The sequence below is a fragment of the Mustela lutreola genome, chromosome 11 (assembly GCF_030435805.1).
Source record: "Mustela lutreola isolate mMusLut2 chromosome 11, mMusLut2.pri, whole genome shotgun sequence".
NCBI classification, from domain to species: Eukaryota; Metazoa; Chordata; class Mammalia; order Carnivora; family Mustelidae; genus Mustela; species Mustela lutreola.
In genome coordinates, this window is record NC_081300.1 from 71,546,412 (window position 1) to 71,562,431 (window position 16,020).

General features: G+C 53.0%; 1 protein-coding gene across 8 annotated transcripts in view; it reads left to right on the plus strand.

The window, feature by feature from the left end:
* TTC28 (tetratricopeptide repeat domain 28) overlaps positions 1 to 16,020 on the plus strand; it is a 646,079-nt gene that overhangs the window by 593,276 nt on the left and 36,783 nt on the right. For all 8 annotated transcript variants that reach the window (XM_059139718.1, XM_059139719.1, XM_059139722.1 and 5 more), the window contains one exon: positions 6,577 to 6,717. In XM_059139718.1, the coding sequence (XP_058995701.1) occupies positions 6,577 to 6,717 (141 nt within the window). The remainder of the gene's footprint in view (positions 1 to 6,576; positions 6,718 to 16,020) is intronic.

Genomic DNA, 16,020 nt, shown 5'->3' on the forward strand with positions numbered 1-16,020 from the left:
CCAACACTTTAAAAATATATTTCCATTTCCTTCTGGTATCTGTGGTCTTTGATGAGGAATCCTTAGTTATTTGAATCATTATTTTCCCTATACATAATACATCTTTTGTCTCTGGTTGTTTTTAAGATTTTTTTCTTTATCTTTAGTTTTTTGCTATTTGAATATGATGCATTTGTTCATGGATTTCCTTGGGCTTATTCTGTTTGTGGTTCACTTAGCTTCTTGATCTGTACATTTATGTCTGACACCAAATTTGGCAAATTTTCATTCATTATTCCCTCAATTTTGTTCTGCTCTACACTCTTCCTTCTCTCATTCTTGGGCTCTGAATACATGGATGTTAGGTCTTTTGTTCCCTCCGGTTTGTTAATTTACTGGAAAAAAAAATCCTGTTTTTCTTGTTAATTGGATCGGATAATCTCTATTGCTCTTCTGTCTTTAGATACATTGATTTTCTTTTGTCATCTGCATTCTGCTAGTGAGTCCATACTGTGAGTTTTTATTTCAGTTGTTTTCAGTATCAAATTTTTCAGCTGAATCAAATTTTAATTCCAAAATTCATTTGCTCCTCCGTAATATCTTATGATCTTTGCTGAGATCTGCTTTCTTGCCATCTTTTTGAGAGTCTTTGTCCTTACTTTTAGCATTTTAAAATAGCCGCTTTAAGGTCTTTGTCAGAGAATTCCAACATTTGTGTCATCTTAGCATAATTCCAGAAGGCATCTGGTGATTGCCTTTTCCCATGCAGGTTGAGAATTTCCTAGGGTTGTTGTTGTTTTGTGTTTTGTTTTGTTTTGTTTTGTTTTTTGCATACTGAGTAATTTGGGATTATATCCTGACATTTTGAATTATGTTATTATGTTAAACTCAGGGTCTTGTTTGACTCTTTTGGAGGACATTGATGCTTTGGTTGAGGTGGGCAGTTGACCTAGTTAGGTCATCAGCTCTGACCAGACTTCATTGTAAGTTCCATTTTCTAAGTTCTGGCCATGTTAAGTTAAGTCCATCCTACAGGTGCATTACTCATTGGTGTTCAGGAGCTGGGTCATCTTGTATTTAGCTTCTCATAGGCTTTAGGGTCAGATCTACACATATGCAGCTTAGGGGTGAATCCAGGAATTCATGCACAACTTTATGTGCTCCATTTTCTGAACTACTTCCTCTCTGTGTTCTCACCAGTATTTTTCAATTCCCCAGTGCTCTTTTTGGTCCTCTCACCAAAAAGCTGGGGATTTATTTACACCATCTCCCCACCCACTTGCTGCACCTTCCCTGCAGTGACTCGCCCATCACGGACCAAGGGACATGGGGTGAAAGGAAGAAAAAAAGCAAAGGTTGAGTGGTGGAGTTACATCTCCTCTGATTAGACCCACACTTTCCTTACCTTCAGAGTTTAGACTCCTTCTGACCCTCTCTGTTGCTGTCACTGCCACTACCAACTCAGGATTGTTGAGATGATGAGAACAGTGATGAGAGAATAAGAGAGATGGGGGCTTTTCTGTCTTCTCTCTGAGTAAGAAATACAGAGCTCCTTCTGGAGCTTTGTCTGTTCGTGCTGATGCCCATTTCTGCATTTTGGGCTGCATGGAGACCTAAGGGATTCCAGAGGGGGGAAAACATGAAGCTCACTACTGATTTGGTGGCACTTCAAATTCTGGTCTCTTTCCCCAGTTTGCCTGATTTTATTTACTCTTCGCATTCCTCACATAGTGGCTCCATGCAGTCCATCCCCATCCAGGGTTTAGAGATCCAGCGAGCAGAAAGGATGGGGTGGAATGTGCCTACTCCATTTTACCTGGAACCAGAACCCAGTATAACAAGCTATTCATAAGCAATACTTGGTAACATTTGTTGAGTGAACAAATGAATGAGACATCAAACAGTTGGTCTTGACCTCTCCACTGAGCCCCAGACCTGGATGTCTGTAGTCTCTAGGCCTTCGGGAAGTCAGTGTCTACATAACTGAGTCACCATCTGGATGCCTGGCATTGCCAACGGAACTTCTTGTCTGCATGCTCGGCACATCCAAACTGAACCCATTCCTCTTCCACCTAAGACCACCTTCTACTTTCCATTTCTCCCTTTGCCACGAGTTACCCATCTGCCATATTTTAACTGCTCCTGTCCCTTCAGTGAGTTTCCCAGGCAAATTTCTTTTCCTGGTGTATTTCTTCTGCCAGTTCCCACTTTTCCACTCTCAGCCTTGCCAGCCTTGTTCATATGTCTAGACTAATAGGATAGTTGGCCCAGCCCGAGGACAAGCCGGAACCGTGTTGTTGATAACAGAGAACAAGAAGCGGGGAGAAATGGTGCTTGGGTGGTTCAGTCAGTTAAATGTCTGCCTTCAGCTCTGGTCATGATCCCATGATCCTGAGATCGAGCCCTACCTTAGTCTTCCTGATCAACAGGGAGCCTGCTTCTCCCTCCCCCTTTGCTTCTCCCCGCCGCCGCCGCATTTATGCTCTCTCTCTCCCTCAAATAAATAAATCTTAAAAAAAAAAAAATGGGGAGGAATCCAGAAAGTTGGGTTATGCCCAGCTAGTCTGTCTGTAGGGGAGATAGGGAATGGAGGCTTAGAGCAGAGGAGGGAGCCACTGTCAAGATTTCTGAGCCCAGGGGTTTGTGGAAGACTTGCCTCACCTGGCATGTTGAGGCTCAAGCACATTCATGTATTAGCATGATGGTAACTACCAAAAATGGGGCTTCTGGTTGGTGTAGGGGCTGATCAGGCTTCAGGGAGCTTGACTCTGGGCCCTCAGGGCTGTTTCTGAGCAGGTGCTGGTAATAGCCACCCAGCCATCCCACATTCTCCTCTCTGGACCAGTTGACTACCTGCCAAAAGCAGCCCTGAGCCTGTCATCCCATGTTCAGAGATCTGGGCTGACAGTTCTCAACCGCCGTCCAAGTTCGAAGCTTTCCACCATTATTCCTCCTCCCTCCCACTCACACACCCTCTACTCCATCTCAACCGGGCTATTCCCTTGGCCCCAAAGGGCCCCCACACTGTCTTCTCTCCACGCCTCTGCTCATCCCATTCCCTCTGCCTAGAAGCACCCTCCCCCCAAGCCTTACCTATCAAAGTTGTATTCTTCAAGATACCTCTGAGATGCAGCAAGTTCCGGGAAAGCCTTTATACCCTTTATACCCTATAACCCTATCTTGGTTATAGGCCGCTACCCTCCTTGTACTACTCCTTAATCCATCTTGGCCAGTAACCACTAGTCATACTCGCTTGTAAGTGCCTTGAAGGCAGGTGTAATGTGACCCTCCTCTGTTTAGCCTCGGCAATCCTGGCACATAGGTCCTGCTCCAACTCATTGTTGAGTCAAGGCGGGTGGAATCAGACTAGGTAATGTGCCATCTCTAGAAAGTCTCTCAAAGACATGGTGGGGGTTGGTGATCGTGATACAAAGGCCCTCTTGGGATCCCTGCTGTAGAGATGAGGCTTGTTTTGGTAAATGGAAGATTCCTTTGTCTGCGACATCTCCTGTTTGTTTTTCCCTTCAGTGTTAGTACTCTGAAGGGTCAGCAAATAGGAAACAACCCCATTAGGCATGAGATTCTGAGGGCTCTGTCTGCGGCTGACAGCAAGAGTGGGACTGCAAGATAATAGAGGCTGATACCAGTTCCAGCCAATTCTTCTCCCCTTTGCCAAGCACGGAATGACAAGCAGACTGCTCAGCTCCAAGCCGGCAGTCGCATTCAGATGATGAATGTGTCCCTGGACAGGGAAGCTTGTTGAGTGATATTTACCAGGGTCTCTGTGAAGGGCCCTTAGCCCCCAAGGGAGCATTTCAAAGCTTCAGCTGCTCGCCTGTTCAGCTGCTGCCATGGGGCCGAGAGAGGAGTTAAACCCCATCCCCTGCTCTCTGGCAGGATGGAAGCCATGGTGATTTGTTGAGGTGCTCTGTTGTTTCCTGGTTTCTCTTGCTTTCTGTATTCACCCCTCCCCCTACCTCGTCAAACCCCAGCTGGGAGAGACTTAGAAGTGTGAGAAGCCTAGAGCCTTGGGGTTGGTGGGGAGAGGATGGGTGGGGAGGTCAGTGCCAGAGACCTGCGTTCAGGCCTAGCTTTACCTCTTGGTGCCCTTTGGCCACATTCCTTGCTTCTCTAAACCTTAGTCTCCTCAGAAGATGGAGACAGTAAGAGCTACACACAGACAATAAAATAAAAATACTTTGCATACTATAAAATGCTTTCCAGCTCAAGTCATTCATTCATTCACCAGTTTCTTGTGGCATACTTACTCCATGCTAGGCGCTGAGGTGGCTTTGAAGTGCTCTTCTGGCCGTAGGAACAGTCAGACTGCTGGGAAGAAAAGCAGACTAATGGCTTTACCAGCGCTTAGCGGGGTTCTGGGGTGAAGGTGTATAACTGGCCCCGAAATCAGACCTCTGGGCTCTCTTTGAAGACTGCACCACTTCTGACACCTTTAGGGCTTCAGCTCTTGGCAAACTTTCCCAGTGACTGGGCCTTTGCATGACCTTCTGTGAAGAACATGGCTGAGTCAGGGCTCTGGTGCCTACTTGGCCGGTGTGTTAGTCTAGGTTCTCCAGAGACATAGAATCAATGGGACACCTGCGTGTGTGCACGCACACACTTGCACACTCATGCACACACGTGTGCACACACACACAGGGTTATTATGAGGAATTGGCTCACATGGTTACGAAGGCTGAAAAGTCCCAAGATCTGCAGTTGGAGAGCGAGGGACCCAGGAGGGCCAATGGTGTAAGTTCCAGGCTGCGTTCAAGTCTGAAGACGGGAGAAGACCCATATCCTAGCTTGAAGACAGTCTGGTAGAGGTGGAATTCTTACTCAGCCTTTTTGTTCTGTTCAGGCCCTCAGTGGATTGGACAGGGCCCACTCACATGGGGGAGGGCAGTTTGCTTTCCTCAGTCTTCAGACTCCGATGTTAATCTCATCCAGCAACACCCTCCAGTACACAGAATAACGTTTGACTAAATGGCAGGTCACCCAGGGGACCCAGTCAAGCCGGCCCGTCACACAGAGCATTCAGGTTTTTCATGCAGCTCCTCACACTGTTTATCACTTGGCTCCGTAACAGTCTAGCCAGGGGCTTAGTACCCTTCTGGTTGTGACCTTCTGGTTGTGACCTTCTGATGTTCCAGGTTCGCCAGCCTGTCTGTTTGAAGCAGGTCATGTTCACGTGAAAGCCACCTCTTGGTACGCAGAACCCGTCCCTCTTGGTGATGGCAAGTCCATCCCTCTCCAGATCCCACTTCCTCAGCATTGAGAGGTTTGCATGTAGAGTCTGTCTTCTTCCCCCAGGGCCCTGGCGCCCTCCACTCTTCCACACTGGCTCTCAGTCAGCAGTGAGGACTGAGAGCTGGCTGTGGCCTGGATGTCACTCAGCATTTCCACAAAGTCTGAGCGTAACCATCCTGCCGGAGGACGGCAGGGCCCAGCGTGGGGCCCTGCTTGTGCCAGCCTCAGGCATGATGAGGTGTGGGAACAACTGGAAGGAGGGCGGCCACAGGTGGGCAGCACCCTCCCCCAACACTTCGCCACCACAGGGGGCCGGTTGGAGTACAAGTGCTTGGCTTTGACAGTTAACAAGCCTTTTGTCATTTTAATCATGCTGATGAATCAAAGCACCCTGGGTATTTCCGTTTATTTAAAACCCATTGTAGATGTTCTTTCTGTTGCAGTCTGTCATAGGGGAAGTATGAATTTATTAATCTGAAAATTGTGGCATCCTCCTCGTGAGCTTGGAAAGTGGGCTCCCATCAGCAGGGCTTCTCCAGCCCACATTTCAAACAGCACTCTCTCTGCCTGGCATTGTCGCTACTTGTATGCATATCTGTCCCCTTGTGTGGAAATTGCCTTTTAGGGGCACCTGGATGGCTCAGTGGGTTAAGCCTCTGACTTCTGCTCAGATCATGATCTCAGGGTCCTGGGATGGAGCCCAGCATTGGCCTCTCTGCCCAGCAGGGAGCCTGCTTCCTCCTCTCCTCTGCCCACCTCTCTGCCTGCTTGTGATTTCTCTCTGTCAAATAAATAAAATCTTTAAAAAAAAAAAAGAAAGAAAGAAATTGCCTTTTAGGCCAGGTATTCCTGAGGCCCCTTTGAGCCAGACCTTGAGCCTGGCCTGTGCTAGGGGCTTAGTTACTCTTTTTGAAATGGGCCAGACTGGAATGTGTGCTGGGAAGAGTACACTCTGCCACGTTTGCTGGAGTTCTGATCTGGGAAGATCATGCAGTTAGCCCACCATGCTGCTTGTTCAGCACCCAGCTGTTGAGCACCTACTGTGTGTCTTTATGTGAGATGCTGGGGTGTAAGTCTGGCTCAGGCACTGCACCGGCTGTAGGGGCTTCACAGCCAAGTGGGGGCGACCACCAGAACAGCCAACCAGAGTGCATCTCCTCAAGCACTAGACGGAGGAGGGAGGAGACCGCAGGCCGCAGGGCACCAGGTCACACGGGCCTCAGGGAGGCCTCAGTAGCGGGGGGTTTGCAGGGTGGTGGGGGCAGGGGTAACCCGGGACCTCAGGGCAGACTCCGGGGCTGAGCGCTTCCTCTCTCCCGCTGGCTTACACTGCAGTTCTCCTTGCAGGCCTTGTGCCAGCAGTGAGACGGAGAGCGAAGCTGGAGACATCATGGACCAGCAGTTCGAAGAGATGAACAACAAGCTCAACTCCGTTACCGACCCGACCGGCTTTCTGCGGATGGTTCGCCGGAACAACCTCTTCAACAGGTGCGTGCCGGCTTGGTCTCAGCTTGGTCTCCTGTCCCGGCGGTGGGATACTGGCTTCCGGCGGCTCCTGCTCCTCCAGCCATCTGGGCTGCCAGCCATGAATTGGCAGGAGTGAGTGTGATGTGTCCATAGCCCCACCCTCCCAGGGGCCTCAGGGCCTCGGCGCAACGGCAGCACCTCTGGGTCGAGTGGGGAAAGAATGACAGGTTTGATGTGACCATTCGTGTTCATCCGGGGTGGGAGATCCAGGGGCCGGCTGGCTGCCTCTTCACAGAGCCCAAGGGCCGCCTTTCCGAACAGCAGGCAGAAGCCAAGCAGAGCGGTTGCACCTCTCCTTTGCCGGCTTCGGTCAGTGACGTGTGGGCCAAACACCCGAGACTGAGGGAGGTCAGGGAGAGTAGGGGTGCTGGCCTTCCTGGAGGGAGGACATGTCCAGACCCAAGCCCACCCATCCTCCCTGAGACCTGGGGTGGGTCGTATTACTTGACCAAATAAGCCTGCATGGCTTTAAGATGAGTCAGAATTGAAATTGCCAACCAGCACAGCCCTATATCCTTTTATCAGGGTGATAGCTGAGCGGTGTCCAGATAAAGGGGGGCAGGCTGTTGGGGCTGAGGGGCAGCTATCCCGCTTTCATTTGGTTGCCTGGCCACAACCCGGGAGTCACATTTAGAACTTACCAGAAAGACGTCCCAGATTCTCAGGTCCCTGACACAGCCTTGACTTTGAAGGACAGCATGTGAAGCCTGGAACACAGAAGGGAAGTGACTGTGCTCTGGGCGGAGGCAGCCTCTGCCTGGCAGCCCTGCTTTGTGGGGCAGAGGGAGCCCCGTCTTCTCCCACCGCAGGCCCGTTTCCTCTCGTTATTGTGCTGTCGGGGTGACAAATGTGTGTTTACTTTCCCAGAGCTGAGCTGAGTGAGATGGGAGCCAGGGGCCAGGGATGGGGTTGGCAGCGTGGTTGGAGGAGACTGCGACTTCAAGCTGCTTCACCTCCAGGTCCTCCTTCGTCCCTCCCACTTCACACATGTCCTGCACGGCTGTTAGTTTCATTGGGGGGACATGACTAGTGGGACAAGCCCGCACCTTGTATCGTCCTCCTCTGCCAGCGTCCAGGCCTGTTGAGCAGGTGACTCTTGATTGCCGGGAGATGCCAGCAGTGCAAAGGCTCAGGTTCTGATCTTGCTGCCTTCCTGCTGTGTGAACACTGTCCACCTCTTTCCTCATTGCTAAAATGGGGACATGCTTCCTACCTCGCAGTTTTCCCTTAACGTGGGGATTAAAGGAGCTTAAGTATAAATAATACACTGGCAGGCTTCCTGATGCATACATAGAAGACACTCATATCTGGTGGCTTTCTACTGTTTTTTGTTTGTTTGTTTTTTTAAAGATTTTATTTATTTATTTGACAGAGAGCGATCACAAGTAGGCAAAGAGGCAGGCAGAGAGAGAGAGAGGAGGAAACAGGCTCCCTACTGAGCAGAGAGCCCGATGCGGGACTCGATCCCAGGATCCTAAGATCATGACCTGAGCCGAAGGCAGTGGCTTAACCCTCTGAGCCACCCAGGCGCCTGGCTTTCTACTGTTTTGAGTAAAGTGGGAAGGACAGTGCCACGGTGGAATTCTTCAGATACCGTGGGTGGGTAAACTGCAGATGGGGTGAAATTTGTATGCAGCAGGTGGTCGCCCCTAGAATGGGGACTCACCTGCTTTTCTTCGGACCCCACCTCCTGCCTTTCCTATGAGATAAAGCCAAAGACAGGCCATGAGGCCTCCGTGGCCTGCCCGATCACAGGCCTGCCAGAAGCCAGTCAAGACCTTTCAGGGCTTTGGGCATACGGTAAGAAAGGGGTCAAAGCAGGACTGTCTGAGACCCTAGCTCATCATCCCAGCGTGGTAACGGCTGTGGATTTTGGGCCATGGAACTGCTCATTTTGGAAAAATGGTTTTCGTCCTTCACCTCTGCTCTGACGTAGGTCTGATGAGCACAATACCATGGATTAATTTGTGGGTTCATTTAAACAGTGCAATCTCAGGTGAGGACTGGGCCAGCCTCAGGGCTGGGTGGGGAGCCTGGGCCTCGCTGCTGTCTGCTCTGCAATTAGCTCTCTTAGCCACATCAACAGACACTTCTAATCTTCACCTTTTAGGGGCTTCTGAGGGCAGACTGTATGAGGGCAACAACTGTGTTTCTTCAGTTTCAACACAGTTGAGGCATAAGGCCTCAGACAGTTTGCCATGCCAAGGGCTCTCGGCTGCTTCCTGATGAACCCAGGAAGGAGGTTCTGGTTTCCATCCAAGGGGAGTAGCGTTATAGAAGGGGCCACAGAGGCAAAGGTGTCTCTGTCAACCAGCACAGTGCAGGCTTTTACGAACTTCCAGTCTGGCCCTGCACCTCACAGCCGAAGGGCACACGCACGCTAGGGGCTGGGGACCCAGGCAGGAGCAGGGGCCAGCACTGACTTCAGGCCATGCCTGCCAGTGCCCCGCCGGCAGGTGCCTTCCTGTGTCCCCCACACCTTGAGGGTTGCCAAATGCCCAGTCCCTGCCCTGGGGTCCCAGGCCTCCCTCTCTGACCCTTCCTTGTCCAGCGATCTCCTTGAGGAGGTGAGCTGCTTTGTCGTTGAATGGCAATGGCTAAGAAGGGGCTTGTGTTCAGATTCCTGCTGGCGACTAAGGGCTTGAAGACACTGGTCCCTCAGAGCCTTCGGAGGGAAGTGGTGGCAGCCGTGTGTGTGTGTGTGTGTGTGTGTGTGTGTGTGTGTGTCTAGGGCCTTGTGTGCCAGAGCAGCAGCAGCAGCTCCCCTCCCCGAGGCTGCCCAGCAGGGTGATCCCTGGGGTCCTTGGCCTTGTGGTTCCGGGCAGTTTTCCAGGGTGGTCTGGGGAGGAGGCTGCCGCAGCTGGTGCACATGGAGTGAGACTCAGCATTAGAGCCTTCTCTCTTGCCACCCCTGGCCTTGTTGTCTGTTGTGTCTTTGATTTGAGGTCTGCACAACCACTGATTTTCTTTTTGCCAGTGTGCGGTGGTGGAAACCACACTTACATGAGTGCGGGGCCCGCAGCGCCAGTGAAGACAGTCAGGAGTCTTTCCTTGTTTAGCCCCCTGGCCCCGGGGCGGGCCCACTCAGCATAACGGCAGCCCTGAGGGGCCCCCTGGCCTGCATCCCTCAGAATGCTTCCGAGTTACCAGTTATGCAGACTGCTGATGGCTGGAGGGCCCACGCCCACGTAGGGGTGGGGGAGATGGGGTCCGCGCCTGCACATGGCTGAGCCTGTGAAAGTCAGGTCACAGTTGCTACTGGGGATCGGAGAACGGGACGGCTTTGGACTGCACCCCAGATTCAGGGTCTCAGGGTGGTGCCATGGCCTTGACGGTGCACCCATCCGGCATCAGGGCCAAGATCCCAGAGAAATATTCAGATCTCTGTTGCTACCGCTGGCTCAGTACACACGCTAGGTCTGGATTTTTCCAAATTTATGGCAGTGTGTGACATGGTGTGCAGGGGGAAGCCTTCCCCGGTGCCCAGAAATGAGTGGCTAGAGCCTACACAGAGGACAACCAAGTGTTCTAGAGGTGCCACAAGGGGCCAGGGCCCTCCCTCGGGTCTCTGCCACCTTTAGCTAGCATCCCAGCCATGCACCAGCCCCCTCTAAAAGGAGACTGGTTGGTGAATTGGTAAATGAGACTCTGGGGCCTGGTGGGAGTCCTCCAAGAGAATCCCCCACAAAAGCTGAGTTCCTGCAGGAAGGGAGGAGAGGTATTGCCATCCCGTGGAAAGCAGGCTCCTGTGACTGTGGGCTTGGTAGAGGAGAGCCTAAAGGACAGCCTAGGTGACAGCGGGCAGGCCACGGTGTGGCTGTTGTGGCTCCAGCATGGCCCTTTCCAGAATGGTGCATCCCGTGGGCTCAGCCACTTGCTGCTTCCCACTGGAGGGGCTGCTTCCCAGGCAGAGGACCTCAGCAAGGAGAGTTATTGGATGTGCAGGATGTGGCAGGACTGGGAGGCTGCCCTCTAGATCGGGTCACCCCATGTTGGGGATGGCAGGGGGAAGCTCCTGAAGAACCCTCAGAAGTGCTTGCTCATGTGTCCCTCCAGGGGACCATGTGGAGGGGCATCAGCAGCACCTGATTCCCCGATCCCACCCCTACCCGCCCTACCCTGGAGAGTCAGACCTAGGCGGTGGGGAGGGAGGAATGTTCCCTGCCCTGCAAATCCATGAGCCAAAGCCTGGCCTGCGGGGGAGGTGGAACGAGATGAGGGGGGCACTGCAGAGCAGACTGGGGCCCACTTCTCCCAGATTCCTGAAGGCACAGGGAAGAATAGTGACTGCAGAGAAATAAAGCTGACCCCATAAGGTCAGCCCCATCAGTCTGCTGGAAACCATGCAGACCTGTAACTGTCTCTGCATTTGTGTCACGCATGTGTCTACATGGACGCATGGTTGCAGTTCTTTATAAACATCCGAATTGCCCCTGCCTCCGGCGCCACCCCAGAGCAGGCTGCAGGAATGCCGCACACTCCTGCACAATGGGGCTCTGGCTATGCCTGCGTTCCATACAGCTAGGCATTTTTCCCTGGAGTGGCACATAGTTGGTGGGGAGCCTTGGGCTCTGGGGCCAGGCAGACCTGGACTTAGGACCTTTCATTAGTTGGGTGACCTTGAGCCTTTTATTTTTTCATCTGGAAAATGGAGTAGTAATGGGAATTATGAGGATGATATCCATGTGGTGACAGATAAACAGTGTAGTAAGCAGTTTCTCTCTCTCCCCACCTGGTCTGAGGTTTCTTTCCTTCCCTTTCTTTACCTTTCCTTTCCTTTTCCTTTCTTTTCTTTCCTTTTCTTAGATTTATTTACTTACCTGAGAGCAAGAGAGTGTGTGTGAAAGCAGAGGGAGAGGCAAAGGAAGAATCCTCCGGCAGGGTTCCCACTCAGCAGGAGCCCAGTGAAGGGCTTGATCCCAGGACCCTGAGATCATGACCTGAGCTGAAATCAAGTTGGAGACTCAACCCTCTAAGCCACCCAGGCACCACTAGGTCTGAAGTTTCTGTGGCACCAAAGGTCCTTTGGTGGGGGGGGGGGGGAGATGGTGCAGGAATCAGCTTGCTGCTCCAGAACCTGATGATAAGATAGTTCAGTGCTTCCTCCCCTAACAGCCTCTCTCAGGCCACCGAATACCAGAAAGACTTAGAATCAACGCAGAACGGTAACCCAGCTAAATGTCTGTTATGGCCATAGCTCAGCTTCTGACTGGTATCCTACCAGCCCTGTCCTCGGCTCTTTGGTGGTGGCCCTGTGGCTCTGGGCCAGAACTCTGTCTTGCTCTCCTGCTGGAGCCAACAAGAAGGCTGAGCATTCTCCCCAGTCCTGACCTGCATCCCTGCAACGGTGGTAATTCTGAGCAGGGGTCTTCCTGCCAATAGCTGTTCCTTCCATAGGTGGGTCCGTCCCCAGGCCTCAGGCAGGAGCCCCTGTCCTGGCATCCCGCTGATCAGTAGGCACACGGACCAGCCCTCCTCAGGACCCCTGCTGCCTAGTGCGCCACCTCTAGGTATCTGCCAGCTTCCTGCTCATGGGACACCCCTACCCCCTACCCCCACCCCCATCTGTGTTTCTCTGGGGGCAAATGATGTACAGGTGTGATGTTAGGAATGCTCTATCAGAAGTCACTTGAAAGTCACTTGAAAGGCCTCAGCCCTGACCCAGACTTACTGACTCAGTCTGCCTTCTATATAGAAGTGCTGCTTGGCCTTTGCCTAAGGCCCACACCCTGTACAGCTCCTGAAGGGTGCTGAGCCTGGCCTGCCGCCCTGCCCCCGGGGCGCCTCCTGCATTCTGCTAACTCTAGGTCACCTCCCCACAGAGACCTGCCAGGTGAACCCTGTAACATTTCATTTTTGGTCTCCAACTCTCTGTGTCTATTCCCGCTGCCACGACCTTTCCTGGAGATTCACTGTCCCCCTGACATGGCCATTTAATGCGATCCTAGGAGCACACTTGCCAGGTCACTGATGCTCAGCAAATTTTCTGGCCCGAGTCTCCCAACTTGTCAGCAAAGATCTGGGCTTGGTTTCCCACAGGCTGAGCCTCCATTGGTCACACTGCTGTCTTCACCACTCACCGGGCCTGCAGGCCGCTCGTCTTCACCTCCTGCCCTGGTTGGAGTGCAGTTCTGATCAATCACCTTCCCACTCGAGGTCCCAGGGGCCCCAAGGTAAAGTGGCAGAGCTTGGTGTTTGAGTTCCCATGGCCTGGCTCCGCCACTCTTCCCACTTCCCACTGCATTCTTGCTTATGCTCTGTCCTCACCTGAAAGGACCCTGGACCTGCCCTTTCCCTCCTCAAGGCCTTGGCTTGGGCATGGGACACAGCCAGGGAGGGCTTTCCCCTGGGGTCCTTCTCCAGAAGACCCTTTCACAAATCCATCTTGGTTTGCCCTCACTGGGAATACTTTCCTCCTTCTCTGAAATTCCAGGGCACTCTTACCTGTCAAGAAGGAAGCCATGGAAGCCATGCATCCTAATTACGTGTATCCGTGCCCTGTCCTGTCCCAGGCTGTGCCCTCCTCTGAGGCCGGATCACATCTGATGTCTCTCTGTGTCCCCCAGGGCACCTTGCCACCTGCCTTGTGTTGAGTGGGTGCAGGTACTTGTTTGTTCATTAGGGGAAGGAGGGAGGGTGGGTAGAAAGGAAGGAAGAAAGGGAAGGAGGAAGGAAAGAAAGGAAGGAAAGGCCGCTGGCTGGGACTGAGACAGACAGGAAGAGCCATGGCACTGATGATGATGATGGTGGTGGTGGATATCTGTTGCTTATTTACTGAGAACCCCGCACCGTGCTAAGTGCTTTCCTCGCATTATCTTAGCCAATCCCTACAACAGCCGTGAGGGGAACAATCACAACCCTTTCTTAAGGATGAGGGTCCTGAGACTCATTGCCCAGGGTCACACAGCTCGTCAGTGACAGAGCCGGCTTTACGGTCCAGGTCTGTCAGTCTTCAAAGACAGTGCTCTGGTCCCCAAATTCCTACCTGTCTAGCACCCCTGCCAAATGATCACAGCCTTAGCTTGAACTCCTCCAGTGACGGGGAGCTCACGGCCCCCTGAGGTGGTGTTTTCTGTCTCTGGACAACACTAATACAGCTCTGGAGGTTCTTTAAGAGCCAGTACATGAGTCTCCACAGGTTTGTTGGACACAAGGGAGGCAGACATGTTTGACTCAAATCGTGTACAGGGGCAAGGCCCTCTGGAAGGGGGTTTTCCTGTGTTATGGGACACGCATTAGCTAGACAGACCACCACAGGATCTTTGTTTCTTCTCTCCATCCCTGAGTCCATGATAAGCCTGTCCCCCAAGGACTGCCTGGCTGGGAGCATCTGTCCCAGCTCCTGAACGTAGTCAGGAGGAGATGCCTGTGCAAGGCTGGCCTGCGCATCAGGTTTTCCCAAGGCAGAATCTGCAGGGTTGGTTGGGGGGGCCTCATACGCATTAAAACAGAGAGCAGAGCCCCCCGACTGAGCAGAGGCGGCCACTCCTCTGGGTGAAGGTTTGTGCCACAGTCCTTCACCGTGGCCACGAACCTGCCGACACACTGAACATTCTAGGAGAGTCCAAGAGCAAGAGGCCAGAAGCCACGTGCAGCCACTGGCTGGTCCTTGAACTAAAGAGAAGCCAGCATGGCTGGAAAAGCAGGGGTCCCTGCTTGAGCCCACCCAGCCTCAGCTCTCCTCCTGTGGAGGGAGCCAGACCCGGCGAGCCGGGCAGTTGGTAATTAAGGAGGCGAGCAGGCAGAAAGCACTGGCAGCTTCCTGAAGAAGTACTTAAAATGCCTTTGACAGCCCTCCTCTCCCAGAGGAGACAGCCCTTTGTGCGAGATGTTCAGCAGAGAGTCACTGAACGCTATCAGAGACCTTTTTAAATTGAATTGAGGCATCTCTGGCTACTTGAATATAATGGATTTGCCAATTAATTTTTCCACTGGTGCCTTAAACTTGTTCAAATCTCAGGCCAGCTCCAATCCCTCAGAAGACTCAGTTCAGAGTTCGGAGCCCTGGAGGGGAATCTGAAGCATCCTGGGCAGGACTGAGGGCGGGGAGGAAGGAAGCAAAGGGCTCAGCTCACTGTCTGGTGGGCATGCGCCCAAGAGCAGGGTTCGCTGTGAGGGGGAGAACCTCTGACCAAGGGGGAGGGGCTCTTCGGGCTCTACAGGAGCAGAGGCAGCGCTCCTTCTGGCCCAGGACAGGCATGGCTCACCCCTGCGGCTGTGAGCCCTGATGGTTAGCTGCCCAACCCAGCCATTAGAAAGTGAAACTGTCTGATAAAGACATCCTGAGAAGGTGAGGAGCCGAGTCAGAAATATGGCTGAGAAAAGGCAGCCCCATTTGGAGCAAGCTCCCCACTCCGAGCAGCAGCCTCCTCGCTCCTCCCTGCCCCCCAGTGCGGCCCTGACCAGGAGCTTAGGTCCTGCTCACAGAGGGCCCCTGGAGACCAGTCTCCAGGGAAGGCCTTCTGTCATCCTGGGGGAGACATGCATTCCAGATGCACTCCAGATGAGGGTTCGGGGCCTGAGATCAAAAGAGCACCAGGCCTCGGGCTCCCCAAAGGACACAGCCCTGACCTCATGGCCTTAGGCAGGAAGCTTATCTCTGTGCTCCCCTGTAACAGCAGAGGGTCTGGGCCTGCGAGGGGAGACCCACCTTGTGTTAAAGATTCCCATGACCTGCGCACGTCACAGCCTCGATCTAGCCCACCCTGGGAGATGTCCCATATGGGGACCTCCCTCCCCCTCCTTTCTGGTGGTTCTGAAGATGTCATATCTTGGTGTGCCCTGCTATAAGCCCTCCTGGCTCAGCTTCCTCCAGAGCCCCATGCCCAGAGAGACGGGAAGGCCCCGAGTGCCTGGTGGGAAACTGAGAGCAGAGGGGTAGGACCAGGGAGAGAGGTGGGAAAAAGAAAACCCACTCCAAGGCTGCCTCAACCCTCCTGCCTGCCTTCAAGCTTCAAGGCCACATGTGCATACACACTTGGGACTGTCTCAGGCATTCCTCCGTCCTCAGGATATTATAAGCTCCAGGAGGACAAAAAGCAAGTCTCCCCTTCACTAGTACCTCTCTGCGGTCACCCCAGGTGGGCTTCCGGGGTGGGAGCAGTCACTCAGGAAGCTGGACAGCTACTTTCTCGGGCACCCTCAGGAGAAGAGGCCCAGCAAAGCCAGTTCCTCCCTCCATAGATTTGCCCCTTTGCGTTTTCATACTGTGGCACCTTTCCTCTCTGCACCCCAGTGCTCTGCTGGGGGCTCCTGCCTCCTCCC